At 39.5% G+C, this 19,304-nt stretch overlaps 1 protein-coding gene across 1 annotated transcript in view; it reads right to left on the bottom strand.

Annotated features, from left to right (window-relative positions):
• The window catches only part of LOC122809141 (NXPE family member 4-like), a 559,273-nt gene that overhangs the window by 119,353 nt on the left and 420,616 nt on the right, over positions 1-19,304 (bottom strand). Inside the window, exon 5 of the mRNA XM_044080417.1 lies at positions 3,595-3,813. Within this exon, the coding sequence (XP_043936352.1) occupies positions 3,595-3,813 (219 nt within the window). The remainder of the gene's footprint in view (positions 1-3,594; positions 3,814-19,304) is intronic.

Here is a 19,304-nt window from a genome sequence, read left to right as displayed (position 1 = left end):
CAGTTTGAAAAAGGTTTTTCATTTGTTCCTTTAAGAAAATGAAATATTGAAGAAACTTTAGTACAACTATAAGCTGTTTACTAGGAAAATCAATTTAAATATCTTTTTTGAAAATCCAGTGTCAGACAGAGTAATGCTTTTAAAAAGTAGTACATTTAACCCCAACTTCACCCCCTTGTTAATATTTTTGAGAAAATGTATGAAAAGGACATCAGAGATACTTATGCCATCAAAAATAACAACTCCCCCAGCTTTATTAATCTCAGTGTTTCAGAATCAGGACTGTTTAAAAATATAGCATCAATGAAAAATCTAAGAATTATGAAACCTGAAAAAAGGTGAGGGGTGGTTGTTATGGACCACATTTATTATGCCAACAAACTACTAGGAGTCTTGTACATAGATACTTATGAGGAAGTGTCCATTAATGAAAGAAATACTGCCTACCAGGGGATTGACATACTGTTAGAAGAACTATTGTTAGACAGATTACTTTACAGGAATATGAATATTTGAAAGTAGACCATTCTAGGATACCCACAATTTTCGGTATCCGAAAATTCATAAGAGTGTCTGTGACCCACCATTAAGACATATTGTGGATGCCAAAGCCTCAAAGACCTTCTCACTGGCAAAATTTGTAGATTTTCAGGTCAAGAGTATCTTGGATAAATTCCCACATATTTTTAAGGATTCTTGGGATTTTTTTATCTAATGTTAACTCACAGATTTATTCAGATGAACTAATGTTGGTCACAATAGATGTTTACTGACCTTTTTTTCCATTATCCCCCATGATGAGGGGTTGGAAATGTTTTATGAATTTCTGTGTAAAAATTCCGGGTTTTGCCATGACAAGGTTCTTACTATTAGAGCATTAATGGAAGCCATTCTGGAGAACAATTTTTTGATTTTTGAAGAACAACTATTCAAACAGAAGAAGGGAGTGGCAATGAGAGTGGCATGTTCCCCAGTATTTGCTAATATTGTATTAGCTGAGTGAGAAATGACCAAGGTGTTTGATTCTGGTTACTCTGAAAGTTGGGTGATGTATGGTCGTTTTTTGGACAACATCGTTTTTTGTGGGATACCAGAGAGAAACTGGATACATTTTTTCAGTTTATTAACAACAATACCACCTTTTTGAGGTTTACAATGGAGGTTAATAGTGAAGTGATACATTATTTGGATGCATCCTTATCACTGGTTAAGGAAAACAAGGGCTTTGAGTCTATGTTGTATAGGAAACCCACCAATTCCAACTCACTTCTACATTTTACTAGTGGGCATCCACTACATCAAAAAAGTTCCTTAATTAAAGGACAGTGTGTTAGATTGGCTAGAATGGTGAGTTGTGATGATGTCTTTATTAAGGAGTGCCAGTAACTTAAGGAAATGTTGTTGGTGAGGGGGTACCCAGCCAAGCTACTTGGTGAAGTGATCAGGGAGGTAGTAAATAAAAGAATGAAGGGTATTTTTAAACCCTTGTTAGGAAATACTTCACCCTTGTCCTATGTGCAGCAAAATGGCACTGACACTGTGCAAAGACAGACCATCTACAAAGGAGCCTTGATTTTACCATATAATCTTTGCTTCTATGGGATAAAAGACGTCATAAGACATAACTGGAGTATTTTTGCAAAAGATCAAAATATTAAGTCAAACGTAGGGGAAAACCTACCATGGTCTATAAGAAAGATCCTTGTTTTAAGAATTTATTGGAAAGTAATAGTGTTAGAGTGGCTGAAAGGGGTATGCATGAATGTGGAAGATGCCACCAGTGTAAATTTATTTTAGAGGTTGAAGGTGTAAGAATAAGTACTGGCCAGTATATTAAAACCACTACTAAAGGTTGTTGTTTTACTTCTGGGGTGGTTTACATGGCAGTTTGTCAAGTATGTTGAATGTTCTATATTGGTAAAAGCAAGGGGACAGTCAGAAAGAGGATTTACCAACACCAGTATGACGTTTCAAGGCTAGATGAAAAGAAAGCACTTGCAAAACATGTATAAAAACACCCAGAACATTATTTAAATACATGGCTATGAAAAAAGATGAAATGGGTCCAAGAGGTGGACACTTAGATTTATTTTTGCAGTATAAAGAACTAAAGTGGCAAATAAAATACAATGCCAGTGTGCCCACAGGGCTCAATTATGTGATTTCTATCAGTTGTGTTTTAAAGATGAAAGCTGAATTTGCTTTTTAAAATATTTTCATTTCAGAGTATTTTAATTCAACTATATATAGTGTGTCTTGTTGTATGTTGAGAAATAATATATGTACTGTGTTTTTAAGACAGGCTGGGTTGAAGCTGATAGATCAATTGAAAACATGTGACTTTCTTATTTTATCATATAAGTCGAGAATGTAGTGTGATTTTTTTTCATTCTGAAGAAATCATTTATACCACTGATGAAAGAGCTAAAGTGTGTTTTAATAAAGAAGATCCATTGTCCTGCAATGTGTCTTTTGGTTTGTTTTTCTAATTTTCCTAGTTTGGAGTGTATTCTGGTTGTTGTTGCCCCTAATCCATTAGGGACATGGGTGCTAAACCAAGGGTGAATTTGCGCTTTTCTATCCATTCATCCAAAATTCCAAGTTACGTTTGAATAGAGAAAGTGAAGTATGTTGCTTTTGTGTGGAGTGGAAGATTGTTTCCATAGAATTTCACTGTATTTTCATAGTATGATGATAGCACCAAAAGTTGCTTACAGTTCAGTCATCTTAGACAAGTTTTACACCTTATTGTATAGCAGGACATATTTTCCACAAATGAGCTATAGGTCCCTTATTATTAATGGCTACCTGTGCTTTGGCAGCAAGTCATGAAGATAGCAATCTCACTTGTCAACATGCCCTCAAGCACTTACACTAACTGTTTGAACTGATTACTATGAAATGTAGTGAGTTGAGACAAATGCTTGGCAGTATAAATCCTTGTATTTAATTTTTACATGAACAGGCTTTATTCAGTGCCTTTTTTTTCTGGTGCAAGATAGATAGGAGTATTGATACTGATAATCAATAATTGAGTTATCATTAATTCTCCCAAAATAATATGCCTTATACAGATGTTACTGTGCATGTGCAAACTATGAGCAAGTTGCCATACCATTCAGACATTTACACTGGTTTCAAAATGTATTTGTAAAGTAAGACAAATAAAGCGACATACAAGTAATATATATGTTGCAAGAAGGTAGCAGACTCAAAACATATGAATAAATTTAGCAATGTACAGGGTGAACATACAGTTGTACGCTATTGGTTAACTTCACACAACAGCTTATCCAACAGATAAGGGAAGTAAACTAGGTAGATAAAACATCCTTATCTTCTGTCGAAGTGTACATTTTGTATTCACCTGTCAGTAAATTGCTAATTTCATACATGGTTGAATTTTTTTTTATGAAATTATCTATTTTTTATCTTTCCCACAAGTGTATTACACTTTAAATGTACAGTAGTGTTAAAGCAGCATGTCCATTCACTGCAGAATTCTAGTTTCTCCTTGTAGAAGAACAAAATACATTTCCAACCAGCAGAAAAACAAGTCTAACACTTGGATTGGTGCCATATCTCTTTACTTACATGGAATAAGTCTGACTAGGTAGTCCCACCACTGGCGAATTGTTGAGTCACCAATGAGATAAATCTGTTTTCCTTTTAGACATTGCACAGCAGTACTCTCTGAATGAAAAGACTGCATCTGGCACTGAGCAGGAGACCAAATTCCATTGAAGACGAATCCATTTGAGTGCCTAAGTTTAAGTGGTTTGACAACACATGGCGTCTGTGGGGTATCTCTGGCTGGAATTAAAAATAATAAAAATAAGTATATGCAATGCTACTTCAAGAAAAAATACTTACAAAATTATTTGCTGTTACAAGGAATGCGTGTAGCAAATAGTAGTGAACTATACATGAACTGTGAGGTATACTGCAGCATTATACTATTTCACACACCAGACTTGTTTCTATTAAAATCCCTAAATCATCTTGACATTTATTACACTTAGAATGTTTAGGTCTTAAATAGGGTTGCCACGTTTCATTGTGGCCAAAACCAGACCAATGCCACAACCCATACACATTTCTTAACCTTGCCTGTCTCCTACCCTCTCCCTGTCAACATTCCTTCCATTTCTCTGTATCATAGGCATGTCAGGGGGAGGAGGAACCTCCTCTTTTCTTAGTTTGCCACTCAACTACATCACATTAGCAATGTATTTTTAAAGAAAAGCATAGTGAATCTGCCAGTTTAACAAACTCCCATAGTCTGATTTTAGAAACAGAATACCAGAGTTTGTGTTTTCTGGACTATCAAATGATTATTTGGAAAAAAAAATCAGATAGATGACTCAAATAATTCTGAGAGTTATATGAGGACAAGCACACTCGGCCAAGGTTCATAATCTGAAAAAGCAAAAAGAAATGTAGTCAGTGCAGCTAGGAATGTGTAGCAGCTTCTCTAATCTAGAATTATTCCTAGCTTCAGGGCTATTAGAGGCCTGAAGGATCTCTGTTTGAGATCCCTAAATGTAAGTTATGTATTCCATTAAAAATCATTTTAGGGAAGCATACAAAATGGACATTTTCATTCATTCATTTGTTCATTCAGTTTAAGTCTGTCCCAGCAGGCAATGGTTGTTAAGGTAAGAATTCAGCCTTGGACAACACTAGCCCATCACAGGACACACAGACATGTACACACACACACACACACACACACACACACACACACACACACACACACACACACACACACACACACACACACAGACATGCACACTTTTAGTGGGCAATTTGGATCCCCATTAATTTACTTGTTGCATGTTTTGGGATACTGGTAGAAACCAGCAAACCTGGTGAAAATGCATTCAGAGACAAAGAGAATGTGCAAACACTGCAGCAGACAAACCAGCTGTAATATGAACTGCACAGCAACATTAACTGCTGCTGCTGCTAATATCTGCAACCTAGCATTAATCTCCAATTTGAAGGCAGACCTTTTCCACAGGCACATTTACCTCACATTTTTTATCTCCAAAAATGAATAACATGGATAATGTAAAACACAGGTAGCATTACTCAATTTGTCTACGGTCATTTAGCCTGAAATATACTTAGACTCATGGAAATGTTGTTAATCCCACAGTTCTACCTTTGTCTGTTTCTTAATTCTTGTATTATGTAATTCTAGATCTAGTCCACGTACTGTAATACGTTGAAGTAGTCACTGCAGGCATCATTTCTTTGGCAACATTTCACTGTTCTAAAAGATTGAGGTGATCCCCTCCTCTCATGATGCTCCACTTCTTTCTCCAAATCTCATTGCTACTTTCTTCATAAGCTAGATCTCTTCTACTCAAATGATTAAAGTTTTTGCTTCAAACTCGGTTTTGTGATAGATAAGCTACTGCTTTTAGTCACATCATTATAACTTCTTTGATGACTGCTGACAGTTTATGATTTAAAAACTTTATAATTCCAAATGTATTCTCTTTTTGCCTCACACTTTCACACTCACCACTGTCTATTAAGGTTTTACCTTGTCTCTCTTTCCATTTAACAGTACCTGTGCCTTCATTAGCGTAGTTAAAATCAACACGTATTTACTGTTAATTCCATAATCAAGTTTTCATTATATGCAAACTGGTTTTCTGTTTGCTAATATTATAGGCCTCTTCTGGCCTTTAGCTTTCATTCCAAAGATATTGCTACTGTTTCTTGATTGTTAGGATTGTTGCTGTGATTTTTGCTCATACCCGTACAACCATAAAGTACAGTTACTATTTTACTTTTCATTATGGGTAAAGCTTTTAGGTTTACAAAATGCAGAAATGTTGTCATAAAATTCCACTAGGACCCACAAAACTATTGTAGGGTATGCGTAGGATCAGAACATCTGGGGACTGCTGATTGTATTTCTAAAAACCTTAACCAGAAAACATTCACAATAGGGTCCATATTATAAAGTCGACCACTTACTTCATCGAATACCTAAACATTGACCCATCGTCATCGAACCGCATAAACACCGAATGGCCTAAACCGTGAAATTTAAAAAGTCGAACTGTCATACTTGTCCCACCCCACCGCCTGCTACATACTACCTACACAAACAAACTAAATAAACCACATACATACACTAACCAAAACCCTACTTCTAACCCTACACTAAACCCTACTTCTAACCCTACACTAAATCTTACATATACCACCATGTATGCACTTAACTTAACCCACACCCTAACCTTAAGGTCAGTAACTATCGCACACTTACCTTAAAAAGCTAAACCCAAACAAACTAAATAATCCACACACATACACTTAACAAAACCCTACATTAAATCTAACATACATTACCATGTATGCACTTACCTTAACCCGCACCCTAATCCTAAGGTCCATAACTATCTCACAGTTACCTTACGGAGCTATACCGCAGAAGGCCAACCATGATGATTCGACGTTTCCGCTTTCACTCTTCTGGATGATCAATGTGTTCGCAGTTCAATGAAGACGGTCGACGTTTAGGCGTTCGGGTAAGTAAGTGGTCGACTTTATAATATAGACCCCATAGATAGGTATAACATGCTGATTCTCAAGGGTATACTCAAAGGGAAACTCTGCCAAGGATGATTCTTGTTCGGAAAAGGGGAAAGAGAACTGCAAACATCTGCAGGGCAGACAACCTTCCCCACGACCTGCCAAGGTGCCCAGATTAGAGGCTTCAGATCCCACCCAACTGGCACCTTCTTATGTCTCTTCTCTACCTCCATTGACTCCTCCTACTACTACTCCTAGACCTAAACTCTTGGGCTTTTCTTACTCTTCTGTGAGCAGAACACTAGCTAGCTTCTCCTTGAAGCCTAAGTTATCAAATTTTTTACATTCCAGATCAGCTTTGGCTATGCCACTTGGGTCTTCTACGTTAGTGTATAGCCCCACTACACAACTGGATTGGGAGTATATGATAACAGCTTTTTTGGATGCTGTAGCATGGTATCTCTTTCAACCTTCTCCATTCCCAGTGCAGCTTGTGGTGAGCCTGCACATCCCCATCTGAAGTTCCTACACCAGGCCTAGTCTAGGCAATGGGAGTACAGGGGCCAACAGTAAAACTATGCATTTTTCATCAGCACTGACAATGTTCTCTGAGGTATCAGTCTCCTCTGTACCTGTGGCATCAGAGCTGGTTCCTATTGTTCAGATTCTCACTAGGCTTTATTTCATTATTGCCAGCATGTCTATGACACTAAGCTTGATTCCAATCTCCTTGGAGCCGTTGATGACAATAGCATCTGATGCCTCTATTCCAAAGATTTTACTCTTCGGTGTCAGCCTTGGGATGACTGCTATGTTGTTTGGATTGAGGGATCTACACCAGTGCCTGCATCAATGAGACCATAATTTCAGTGTTCTCATCTTTGACAGTCTCAGTGCTGAAAGTTGAGTCATGAACTATGATGCCAGGAAGAACTGTTCTTTTAGACTCAAAAAAGATGTGTTCCCCATCCATGCATACCTCCGAATCTGGTGATTTCTGTTACCACCACTCCTTTCAACAGAACCAAGTACTAGAACATCCATTGGCACTCAGATGACCCTGAGGTGATGTCTCCTTCTGGCCACATGGATGTTTCCCCCTCTTGTGGGTACTCAGAAAGAGGACATGGTGGAGTAAGCACTTGGTCTCCCTTTTTGAGTCCACCACCCAACATGGATCTTGGTAAGGGAGAGGCTTTACCAGCCCACTCCAAAAGGCCACAATTTGGGGGAAATTACCCCACCTTTCCTAAGGAAAAGATTTTCCAGGAGGATTTCCATTCTGACACCAGCTTGGGTAGTCCCCCCATAAGTTGATGGACCTCATTTCCCAATGTGTGGAGGGAACCTGACATTGTGGAATCTACGCTACAAAAGACAGACAGAATACTATGGACTCTCAGGAACAGGCCCCAATGGAGCAAGAGGCCACTTGTTAATTATATTGTGGTCTCAGCTGTCACAAGAATGGACACCCCTGAAGAAGCTCAACTTGCCTGTCCTCTGGATAAGGAATAGAGATTGATGGACCACTTGGGGAAGAGCATTTATGCATCAATTACGTTTAGAATACACTCACTGAATTAACTGATGCATATGAATATATTTTACAGGAAGCCAGATGACAAGACTCTAAAGTACCTCAGGAAGTTTCTACCTAGAGATACCAAAAAAAAAAAAACAGTTGGAATCCCAGGTGTTAACAATGAGCACCATTGCTAAGCTGTCCTTGTGATTTCTTCATAATGCCACAGATGGAGCAGCAAAATCAGCTCCGCTGGGCATAATAATGAGAAGACAGACCTAACTTAGATTGCCCAGATTTGCAAATCACTTCAAAGTGACCTTTACCAATACCCCCCTTTGAAGTTCCCACACTTTTTAGACCAAACTGCAAAGCACAATTCCTGAAGAGTGAGCAGATAGGCAAGAGTCTCTCAGATGTTGAATTTAGGTTCCCCATCTCACAAAGGTCATTTGCTAGGAACCAAAAGGGAGGGAAAAAAGTAGGGTCTCAATAATCTCGACATTCCCAATATGACCAGTGAGGAAACAGAGTGGGGGACATATGGGAGTTCTTCAATGGCTGCAGCTCCAGAAGTACAGGTGGCCTGCAGAACCAGGGATTGTGGAGTCCTTCTCCCAGAGGTAGGCAGCAGTACACCAGGATTGTCTTTCTGCCCACCTTTGGAGTTAGTCAGGGCTCAAATTTTCCTGAACCCACAAAACTTTCTGGCCTTAAGTCACAACATCTAGGTCAAGGAGATTTCATTCAGAGACTACTTGAAACTCTTTTCCCGGACTCCACCCATACTGTCCTCACTCCCAGATGAGTCCCATCCTGTCAGTAAAGGTGGCACTGCTAGGGCTAGCAAGCTTTCTCAAAAAAGAGCAATCCAGGAGGCCCCATCAGACTTTAAAGGATGCATTTTTTACTCAAGATTCTTCTTGGTATGCAAGAAAACCAAGGGTGTTATGTCCATATTGGACCTAAGATGGATAAGTCAGTTTTAAAGAAAACCATATCATGGGGATGGTTATGCTGCAATCAATCCTTAAGTCATTTTCTAAAGAAAACCACTTAACGGAGATGCCCATGGTGCAGTCAATCCTTCCTTGTCTGCAGGAAAGAGACTGAGTATGCTCTTTGGACTTTCAAGATGCTTGCCTACACATAAAGATGGCCAAATGCTCGAGAAGGGTTATAGACATCTGAGTGGGAGAGAATAATTACCAATTCAGAGCCTTGCTCTTCAGATGTACCACAGCCCCCAGGGTGTTCTCAAAGTGCATGGCTCCAATTGTAGCTCACCTTTGACTGTGAGAGATCAAAATACTTCCCCTACCTGGATGACTGTGTCATAGCTGAGATCTCACAGGAGTTCCTCATCAAACCAAGAGAATATTTTCTCCAACTATGCTTGTCCTTGGGAATTTCTAAAATCCCACACCTGTCTTAATTTTAAAAAACATTAGGTCTAATGGCAGCTTCTATTCAAATGCTACCACAATGAGAATTTACACCAGAATTCTCTAGTGGACCCTCAAAATTTAGTGGTCACAGACACAGGGTCCAATGCACCACACTATATCACTGTTCAGCCCTTACAGAAAATATCTTCTCTGATGGTTTTTGCAATCAGTGTTGCTAACAGGTCATCTCTTTCTTCTCCCATTCCAACAGCCAGGGTCAACACAGATGTATTTGTCTTGGGATTGGAGGGCACTGTCAGGTTCCAATGGTCCACAGTACATGTATCCAACAAGAGGCCCATTTGCACATCAACATATTTGAAATGAGGGCAGTCCCCTTAGCATTATAGGCACATAAGAATTTTCCTCACCATGGTGTAAAATCCATCCGCTTACACAACATGGCAGTGGTTTGGTATATCAAACAGGAAGAAAGAACCAGATCTTGTCTCCTTTGTCAGGAAGTAGTGAACATATGAGAATGGGTTATCAACTCACTGACCTTCCTAATAGCAATGTGCATCATGGGACAAGTCAACTCATTAGTGAACAAGCTAAGTAAATATCTCCTTATGCTAAAGAGTGATTCCATGTATGTCTATGGCAAACAAACTCTTTTGCCATTGCGGGACACCTTACTGTGACCTTTGCTGCTTCAGCCTCCAACACTAAATCCAGCAGCAACTTTCCTAACCCTTTCATATATTCAGATTCCCAGAGATAGCATTGTCCTCCCATGGCCCTCAGCTCTCCTTTACGGTTTTCCACCATGTGTCATAATGAAAGCCAAGCTGTGCAGAGTTATTTTCATGGCTCTATTTTGGCCCTGAAAAGTCTAGCTCCCCCTACTCAGGTCTCATTTGATCCACTTAATTCTAGCTTCATACAAACCTTCCACTAGGGGAAACCTACAAAGACTAAGCTCTTTAAGGTCTGTTTTTGGGATACACAAGTACTAGACCACCCTGTTATGGCCCCAGCTGCTTCAATATTCTACTTTTTAGATGGTTTCTTTGACCAAGGCTCAAGTTTTTCTGCCATTAAATGTTCCCTTTGCCATTTCTTCTTATCAGTGCATTAACCATTCCTGTTTGACATCTCAGTGTAAATACAAAGCTTTTTTTAAGAGGACTTTTCCTTTCCAGACCACCTTATAATGTTTCTGTATCCCTTCTTGAAACTTAAATATTGTTCTTAGAAAATGAAATTCTACCCCATCTGAACTTGCAACAAAAGTGGAAATTATGAACTTCTACCCCATCTGAACTTGCAACAAAAGTGGAAATTGAATACCTCTTATGGAAGACACTCTCCTGAGTTGCTACTACTTCAGCTAGAAAGTTTCAAAACTTTACAGTCTTTGCTTGAAACCATCATATATCCTTTTCCACAAAGACAGGACAGTACTTAGGACTGACCCATCATTTATGCCAAAATGGCCCCCAGAACGTAACCACAAAAGGAGAACTGAACTTGCATTGTCTTGATGTGCACAGACTACATTTCCATTTACATCAACACAGTATATTCGACAAAATGACCAACTCTTCCTTTCTTTCTTCCTTAACAGACCAGGTAAAAGGTGATGGAAGTCACACTGTCTAGGGGGCTATCTGACTATATTACCTTTTGTTATGATTCTAGTAATAAACCCTTGCTATTCAAGCCCAAGCCCACTCTACCTGCTCTATAGCAACTTCTACATCCTATTCAAAAATTATTTCTGGGTGATATCTGTGCTGCTATGGCTTGCTGCAGTGTTGGGCCTCAGAACACCCCTGGGCAGGCATTATTTCCACAATGACACACACCCTGCTGGGCATTATTGCTTGCATAATATACTCTCCCTCCTATTGCCTGTCCAAAGTTTTACCAATGAATTGATCAGAAGGTAGAAACAGAGTTTCTTAGGGCATGATGCTCCAGTTGGGCATTACCTACGCTATCTCATAATTCCAGTATGATAACTGATCTGGAGAAAGAAGCAGAACATCATGGAAGAGGACAGAAGAGGAACTCAAGCTTATAGCAGAGTGAACTGCTGCCGAAGAATGGACACCTATAGCATTTAGTCCAACAGAGCATAGCAGTTAGATAGCAGCTCAAAACTGCTGTAAGTATGTAAGTTTTGTTTTATTATTTGTATATTTACTGTATATTTGCTATATAAGAATACCTTAAGTGTTACTAAATTGTGATATACTGCTATTTGTATTGCAGTATCCATGGTGATAGAATAACTACTGCATTGCTTGATGTTTGTCATTATGATCACTCTTGCAGTAGCCTTAACTATATAGGTTGTATACTGCAGCATACAGCAAACCATAGCTCTCAATCTTCAATCTCCAGAATGTGGAAAAATGCCTATCATAATGTGAAACAAATGGGTTAAATGCAGAACACTACCTCTTATAATGTGGAACTAATCGGTTAAATGTGGAACAATACCTCTAATAATGTGGAACAAATGGGTTAAATGTAGAACACCTGCTAAACACTTACTAAAAACATCAACTAGGAAGCTAACAGGATGGCTAAAATGTGTTACTTTGTACATCCAAAACATTATTTTGATGAATTAATATGATTCACTATTATTTACTATGGGCATTAGTTAAAAAATGCTTAACACTGCATGGCAGACCCTTTTACTGTGGAACAATGAGCAACTTGGACTTTTAAAGACTCAAAATTATTAACTTTCCTCGTAATGAGGTAGACTCGAGAGGTATGTGACAACCAGCCAACTTCCAATACTTCAAGGGCACATTCCATGCACCCATACCATTAGTCGGCTAAGCTGAGTAAATAGAGTAATTTGGGCACCGAGACATTCAGAGCTTTTCTGCCTCCAATCATCTAATGCTCTCCACTCCTGAGCAGACAAGCTCTTTTTGGGGAAAAAAAAGCTTCCATATTTATTTTTTTGTGACCAAAACTGAACTTTTCTTAGAAAATACAAATTTTAACTTGGAGAAAACATGTTTTTTTTTAATTGACTGCCATGTGACTTTTAGGAACTTTTAAGCAGGAGTGTTACTATTTACCTTTGTGGGAAAAATTGTTCATTTAATTTAAAAATATTTTTTTCTGAGGTGAAAGTTGTGTTGTTTTGCTTTTGGGGCTGGGGTAAGTATTTAAAGTGCTTTTTACTGTGTTTCTCATGGAAAACGTTATGTGTTTACTACTTACCTGTTTTACTGACTAGTGTTGCTAAGCTTCTATGGGAAATAGACATCTTTTTCAGCTTAATCATAGATCAACCTACCATTTTCTTAGTTCTTCCTTCTTCCAGCCACAAAAAGAGGAAAATTAATAAACCACATTTGCCACTGCAGCAGGCTGCTGAAGTACCTCATCCACAGATGGGTAACTCTGCTGTGGCCATTTCAAGCTCCTCAGGCCAACATCTTTTTCCTTGGCTCTCTCTGGTGTAATTCCTACAGCCACCACTGACCAGGGTGATTGGACACATCCTTTGTGGCTGTTGGCAGTGCCATTGGTGGGTAAAGAATCACTCTTGTCAGTCCTGGGAGAAGAGTCTGGGAATATCCCTCAGTCTATCCAGACTGCTATGCCTATTCCAATACAGTTTTTTTCCCTGGCAAAAGATGGTCTGTTAATTCAGAACTTCCTGTCAAAAAAAGAAGCAAAAACTTAGACATATATCTTCTCTGTTGTCAGTTTGGACAAGAGTGATTTATTTGGCTTAACTCAAGGTTTAGTTCAGGCTCTTGACCCTTCCAGTTTCTGTTTCTGGTAAAATATAAAGGGATTCTTCATTTTCTCAACAGGTTCAAGTTTATAAATCACAAATGATTGTGAAGGGATAGATTCTACTTTGTCTCTTCAGATTTCTGATTCAGATTCTGAGGAGAGTGTCTTCTACCAGTCCGTTTGAAGTATTTTCTTTCTTTGAAACTATTTCCAGAATCAATCAGTTGTTTCAGCAGTTTCTCAATACAACCAAATGAAGGTAGCCCACTTTGTTCTACACCAACCATCCACATCTCACTGATAAAGTGGCACTGTCCAGAACAGAAGTCCACTCTAAAAGCAAACAACTTGCTTACTACGACCAGGCCTCAATGCACATGGTGAAGCCTTGTACTCATGCCATGTGACCAAGCTCTAGAACCAGTTGCTATCTTACCTCAGACAACATCAATTTCAAAACTGTTTCAAGAAATATCTTCACACTCATTAACTCTAAAGTCTGCCCTGCTCTTCCTGCCCTGGTTAATCAGTTGTTCCTTTACTACTTCCCTCAAACCACAGACCTTCCCCTCTCATCAATAATTATAGAGTTTTGCCCCTTTCATAACTGTTGATGTGAATCCCTAACCTTTTCTTTTCTGTAACCTTGATCAGGCAGATTAATAATGCAGTCCTCCATCACCCGCTTTTACACTCAGTCTAGATATTTGTATGGTTTAGTATGAATATTTGTCAACATTTTGCTCTTGATATCTTTCTCTTCTTGTACTCCTTTTCCTATTTTTCTACTACAACTGGTATACCCTAACTACCTGCTACTGAAATCCTCCCCAGTTTTTATTTTTCCTTCTTTGACAACTGCTACTTGTCATATTTTACTAGATACCTAGTTCATACTGAATCCATAAATTCAATGCCTGTATTACTTCAAATGTTGCTAGTACTCACAAAGGTCTACTGTAATCTCTATATGTTTTTCTCTCATTAATTATGTTTTTGGAGACATTTTCCCTGGGCCTCTACTGAAAAGGGGTCTTGCATGACCCAGTCAGAACTTCCTGGTAACCAAATAAAAATAAATAATTAAAAATAATGATATTCCATAGGATCAGAGGAGGTTACTAGGCTAATGGCCCTGGGGCCCTTACAAGCCTAGCCAAGAGTTTATCTTAAAAAGAAACCTCAGTCAGCACTTGTTGCCCCTGTCAGTAAGGGACACAGGTGGAACCCCTGGGACAAATTTGGGGTTTCCCATCCACTCAGTAAGGCTGCACTTGAAGAGGGTCAGAGAGGTCCTCTGTTTGACGTGTATGGAAAGTCTATTCCAGAGACGGAACAGCCTCTGGGAGACAAACCAGTCTCTCCACCAGGTTTTGCTGATGTCGCATATTAGATTCAGGCCTTTCAAGTGGGTAATGTGCGAGGAGTTAGACTTATGGATATGGAGCATCTCTAGTAGGGCAGGGTCCGAGACTGCCTTGTAGGCAAGACACAGATCACTTCTGAGCAATATGTATGAGACTGAGTAGAGTGATAGTGATTTGAGCCTGTCTGTATAGGACAGGTGTTGGAGGCCATGGATTCTCTTTGTGAGGTATTTCTGTGACCTTTCCAGTTGGTGCAGATGTTTGGAGAGGTACATGCCAAACAGGGGGTTATATTCAATCATTGGTCTAATGAGTGAGGAGTATACAGCGGTAGTAACCTCCTTTTTTCTGGATGCAATCCCTTTACTTATGAGATGGTCCAAGTAAAAGGCTTTTTTGACCACTGCCGCTACATGATGGTCAAATGTGAGACTGTTATCAACATGAGTACCCTAGTCTCTCACCACAGGTTGTGTGTTTAGGGGGTTGCCACTGATGTGGTAATCAGTAGAGGCCTTGTTTTTGCCAAATGGTATGATGATATATTTTTTGTGTTTAGCTTGAGGCCATGACTTTGGTACCAGTCATTAGTTGCTGTCAGACCCTCTTGCAGTATGTTAACATATTTTGGGGGGTCAATGACAGCACCCAACTTATAGTCATCTGCAAACTTGGCCAGTCACAGGCCTTTTGTCTTTGCCTGGACCTCTGAGAAGTAGATTCCAAACAGTAGGAGTCCAAGGACAGATCCCTGGGGAACTCCAATAGTGACAGGTCTGCTATTGGAGGTAGAGGCACCTATTTTGACCTTGAGGGTCATGTTGGTGAGACAGTTGGCCACCCATCTGATAAGATAGGGATTTACGCCAAGTTGTGTTAGCTTTTTGATGATACCCGAGTGAGGGATTGTGTCAAAGGCCTTGGTCTAGTCAAAGTAAGTAAGTAATTCTTGTTACCAAATTCAGATTAACAATAACAAATGCATAAACATTGTCTGCATTTACATTCCCCCAGGTAAAAATACAAACACCCTAGAGGACATCATCCACTGGTTATCCAGTACCTACCCCCACATTATTGTGCTTGGAGATTTTAACATTGATTGGAACACCTGCTCCTCAGAATTTCCAACAACCCATGTCAACCTACATGGTTTTACACAGCTCATATCCTCCCCCAACAGGATAGGCAAACCCAATAACAAAGACAGCATCCTAGATTGGATACTTATCAACAGCCACCCCTATATGTACAAGTCAGAGACCCTCCCAGATGACCTACGTGACCACTTACTTACGTACATTATCAAGCACAAGGTGGACAACCCCCACCAGACCACCTTTAAAACCATTAAAAATAATAAGAACTCCACCAGTTTTCAAAATGAACTTAAAGCTTGCAATTGGTCAGTCCTAAAGCACCTTTGACTGGACGATGCGGTAGGGTAAATACTTGAATTCCACATTCCTTACTATTCTTGATTCTCATGCTCCTGCTCGCTGCATTAGAAACAAAACAAAAACTGCCCCGTGGCTCTCAAAAGAGACCAGATCTAAAATCATAGCTAGAAATAAGGCATGGGGCAAATGGCATGCCACAAAAGACCCACTAGATCAATTCAGATACCGACAGCTAAGGAATCACACAAAAAATCTATTATACTAGACAAAAAAAAACTTCTACTACCATCTTCAACAAAAACATCACAACAAACCTCAGACGTTTTGGGCAGGAATAAACCAACTTCTTCACACAGGACAGTCCTCCACTCCTACCCCATCAGCTTCCAACCATAACTCCCCAGAAGATATTGAAAATACCTTCAATAGTTTCTTCACAGAGACTATCCAATCCCTAGCCAGCTGACCTACACCCAGCTGCTCCAACCCAAATTCTGCCACAGCCAATGCCCCAGTCTCCTTTAGCTTTCAGCCTGTTTCTACATCACTTATCAGATCTCTAAGAAATTAAAACCAACTGCTCTAGCAGCTAATCTCCTCCCAAAAGAGTATCTGCAAAAAGCATACCCCATCTTCATCATAATCAATCTTCATCATAATCAACAGAACCTTATCTGAAGCCATCATCCCCTCCATTTGGAACATATCTCATGTAATACCACTCAATAAAGGAGGCAACTCCTTTGAAATGTCAAACGTTATACCCATAGCTATTCTGTCACCACTGGCTAAAAGTATGGAGAAGTGTGTCCATAAACAACTTATGCATTATCTTACCCAGAATAAGCTGTTGGCTAACTCTCAGTATGGTCTTAGGCCACACCACAGTGCCACCTCAGTCCTCCTATCCTTCTCTAACACCATAAATCATAACCAAAATAATAGCAAGCTTTCCTCAGCCCTCTTTTTAGATCTCTCCAAGGCCTTCGATATGGTCAACAACCAAATACTTATGCACACCCTTAAGGCATTCTCACAATAGCCGTGCGCTTCAATGGTTCCAATCTTACCTGTGTGGCAGACAACAAGCTATCCTATGGCAGGACAAACTATCAGCCCATCTACCTGTCACCCTAGGTGTCCCTCAGGGCTCCATACTAGGACGCCTTCTTTTCTCTCTCTTCATTAATGACCCTCTCACTGTCGTCTCAAATGCTATTTGTATCCAATATGCGGACGACTCCACCTTGATTTGTTCAGCCACCTCCCCAACAGATCTAATGACATTAACCCAGAATACTTTCAATATAGTTGAAAACTGGCTCTCTAACCGTCAGCTGATATTAAACCCTAACAAAACAAAGTTGCTTCTTCTCTCCTCCACTTGTAAATCTTCTTCACTACCCTTTACCATAAAATCTAATAATGGTACCATTATCTCCCCAGATGCTGAAACCAAACTCTTAGCCATCACAATAGACAACACCCTCATATTTGATATCCATGTCAATCAAACTATCAAAACCATTAGCAAAAAACTTGGCTTCCTCTATAAGATCAAACCTTTCCTTACTCCATTTGCTAGGACTGCTATCGCTTGTTCCCCATCTACTCTCCACTCTTCTCTATGCCTCCCCTCTACTCACTAATTTGAACAAATCTGCTCTTAGCAAACTCTCCAGCTGTTATAACTATATTGCTAGATTTGCGACAGGCATAGCCTATAGGACCCACCACTGTCATAACCTAAATCTTCTGGGGTGGCTAGAATGACCTAGCCTACTTCAGTACAATCAGCTTATAATTGCCCATAAAGTTCTCAATCACCCTGATAATACGCCTGCACTTAAAAATATCATCAACCCTTATAGTAACCTGAGGTCACTTTGCTCTTCTAATAAACTACTGGTTCAAACATCCAAAATCAACAACTCTGCTGGGGACTCTCTGTTTGCTAACTCTGCTGGCAAAACTTGAAACTCTCTTCCTGCTGATCTTACTCTTGAACCCTCTCTTACTCAGTTCAAAAAAGCCTCAAGATATACCTCACTGGCTATGTCCTTGCTCAAAACCCGACTAGATCCTCCTGTTTAGTCTGTAATCATGTAACATTGCCTAGTCTGTCAACACTGTTTTAAAAAAGTATGATTATATCACCTGCTTTCTCAACTGGAGCCTGTAAACTGTGTGCAACCTGTAATCATTTTGTGATTTTTTACTGTATGTTGTACCTTGGAGCTTTTCTACCTGGGCCTCTGCTGAAAATGGACATGTATCCAGTCAGACTATCCCAGTCAACAAATGTAAAATAAATAAATAAAATAAGTAAGCTGTATGTACTGATTCCCTAATCCAGGGCCTTGGTGGCAGTCTCAAAGAAGTCAACCCAGTTCAACAGGCAAGATCTGCCCTTGATGAATCCAAACTGGGTGGGGTCAAGTGCTTGGAGATTGCTTATGTTCTTCTTTTTGAGATCCATAATAATACGCTCAATGGCTTTACAGATCAGACTTGTCAACACCACCTTTGTGCAAGGGGATGACAATGGCAGTTCTCTACTCTGCTGGAATGAAGCCTGTATTTAGGCTGTGGTTGAATAGGGTGCTTAATGGCGAAGCCAGTTCTTACTGGAGATGGTGCAGAATATAGCCAGAGATACTATCAGGTCCCATGGAAGCAGTGTTCTTTGCCTTGGATAGGACCTTTAACACTTGATCTACAAAGATGTGAAAGTATCAGGGATGTCAAAAGGGCCTTTGTGGGGACAGGGAGGTGAAGTTTGCGATGAACCTATCTGCTAGTGGGTTGGCTAAGTCAACAGGATCAGTGTAAGCGATACTGTTAAGTACTAATGCAGAACAAAGCTTGGCTTTGCCATGGGGGTTCCTGATGTAACTGAAGAAGGCTTTATAGTTTCCCTTTGTTTTAGAGGCTAGTTTCAATTAATAATTGGCTTTGGAGGTTTTCACTAGTGATGTAATTTGCTTGTTGAGGCTAAGGAGGGAGTTTTTCCAATTTGGAATTTATTCTTTTACCCTTGGACAACAATTTCTTCCTTTTATTGTAAGGAAGCAGGACTTTTCGACCCCGGACGATTCAACCCCAATGCATTTCTATACAATTTCATGTATACATTTATATGTATTGTGTATGTGATTTTTTAGTGGATAGTTTGACCCCGAACTATTTGACCCCAGACTGTTTGACCCCAAATATATTCTAGTAAATACTTTATCATTATGTTATTATTTAATCAATTATTCAATAATAACACTGTTAATTTGTCATT

Source organism: Protopterus annectens, chromosome 8.part0, assembly GCF_019279795.1.
Source record: "Protopterus annectens isolate FY-2018-M chromosome 8.part0, PAN1.0, whole genome shotgun sequence".
NCBI lineage: Eukaryota > Metazoa > Chordata > Ceratodontiformes > Protopteridae > Protopterus > Protopterus annectens.
The sequence above is the reverse complement of the archived record's forward strand: the minus strand, read 5'-3'. Positions and strand labels throughout refer to the sequence as shown.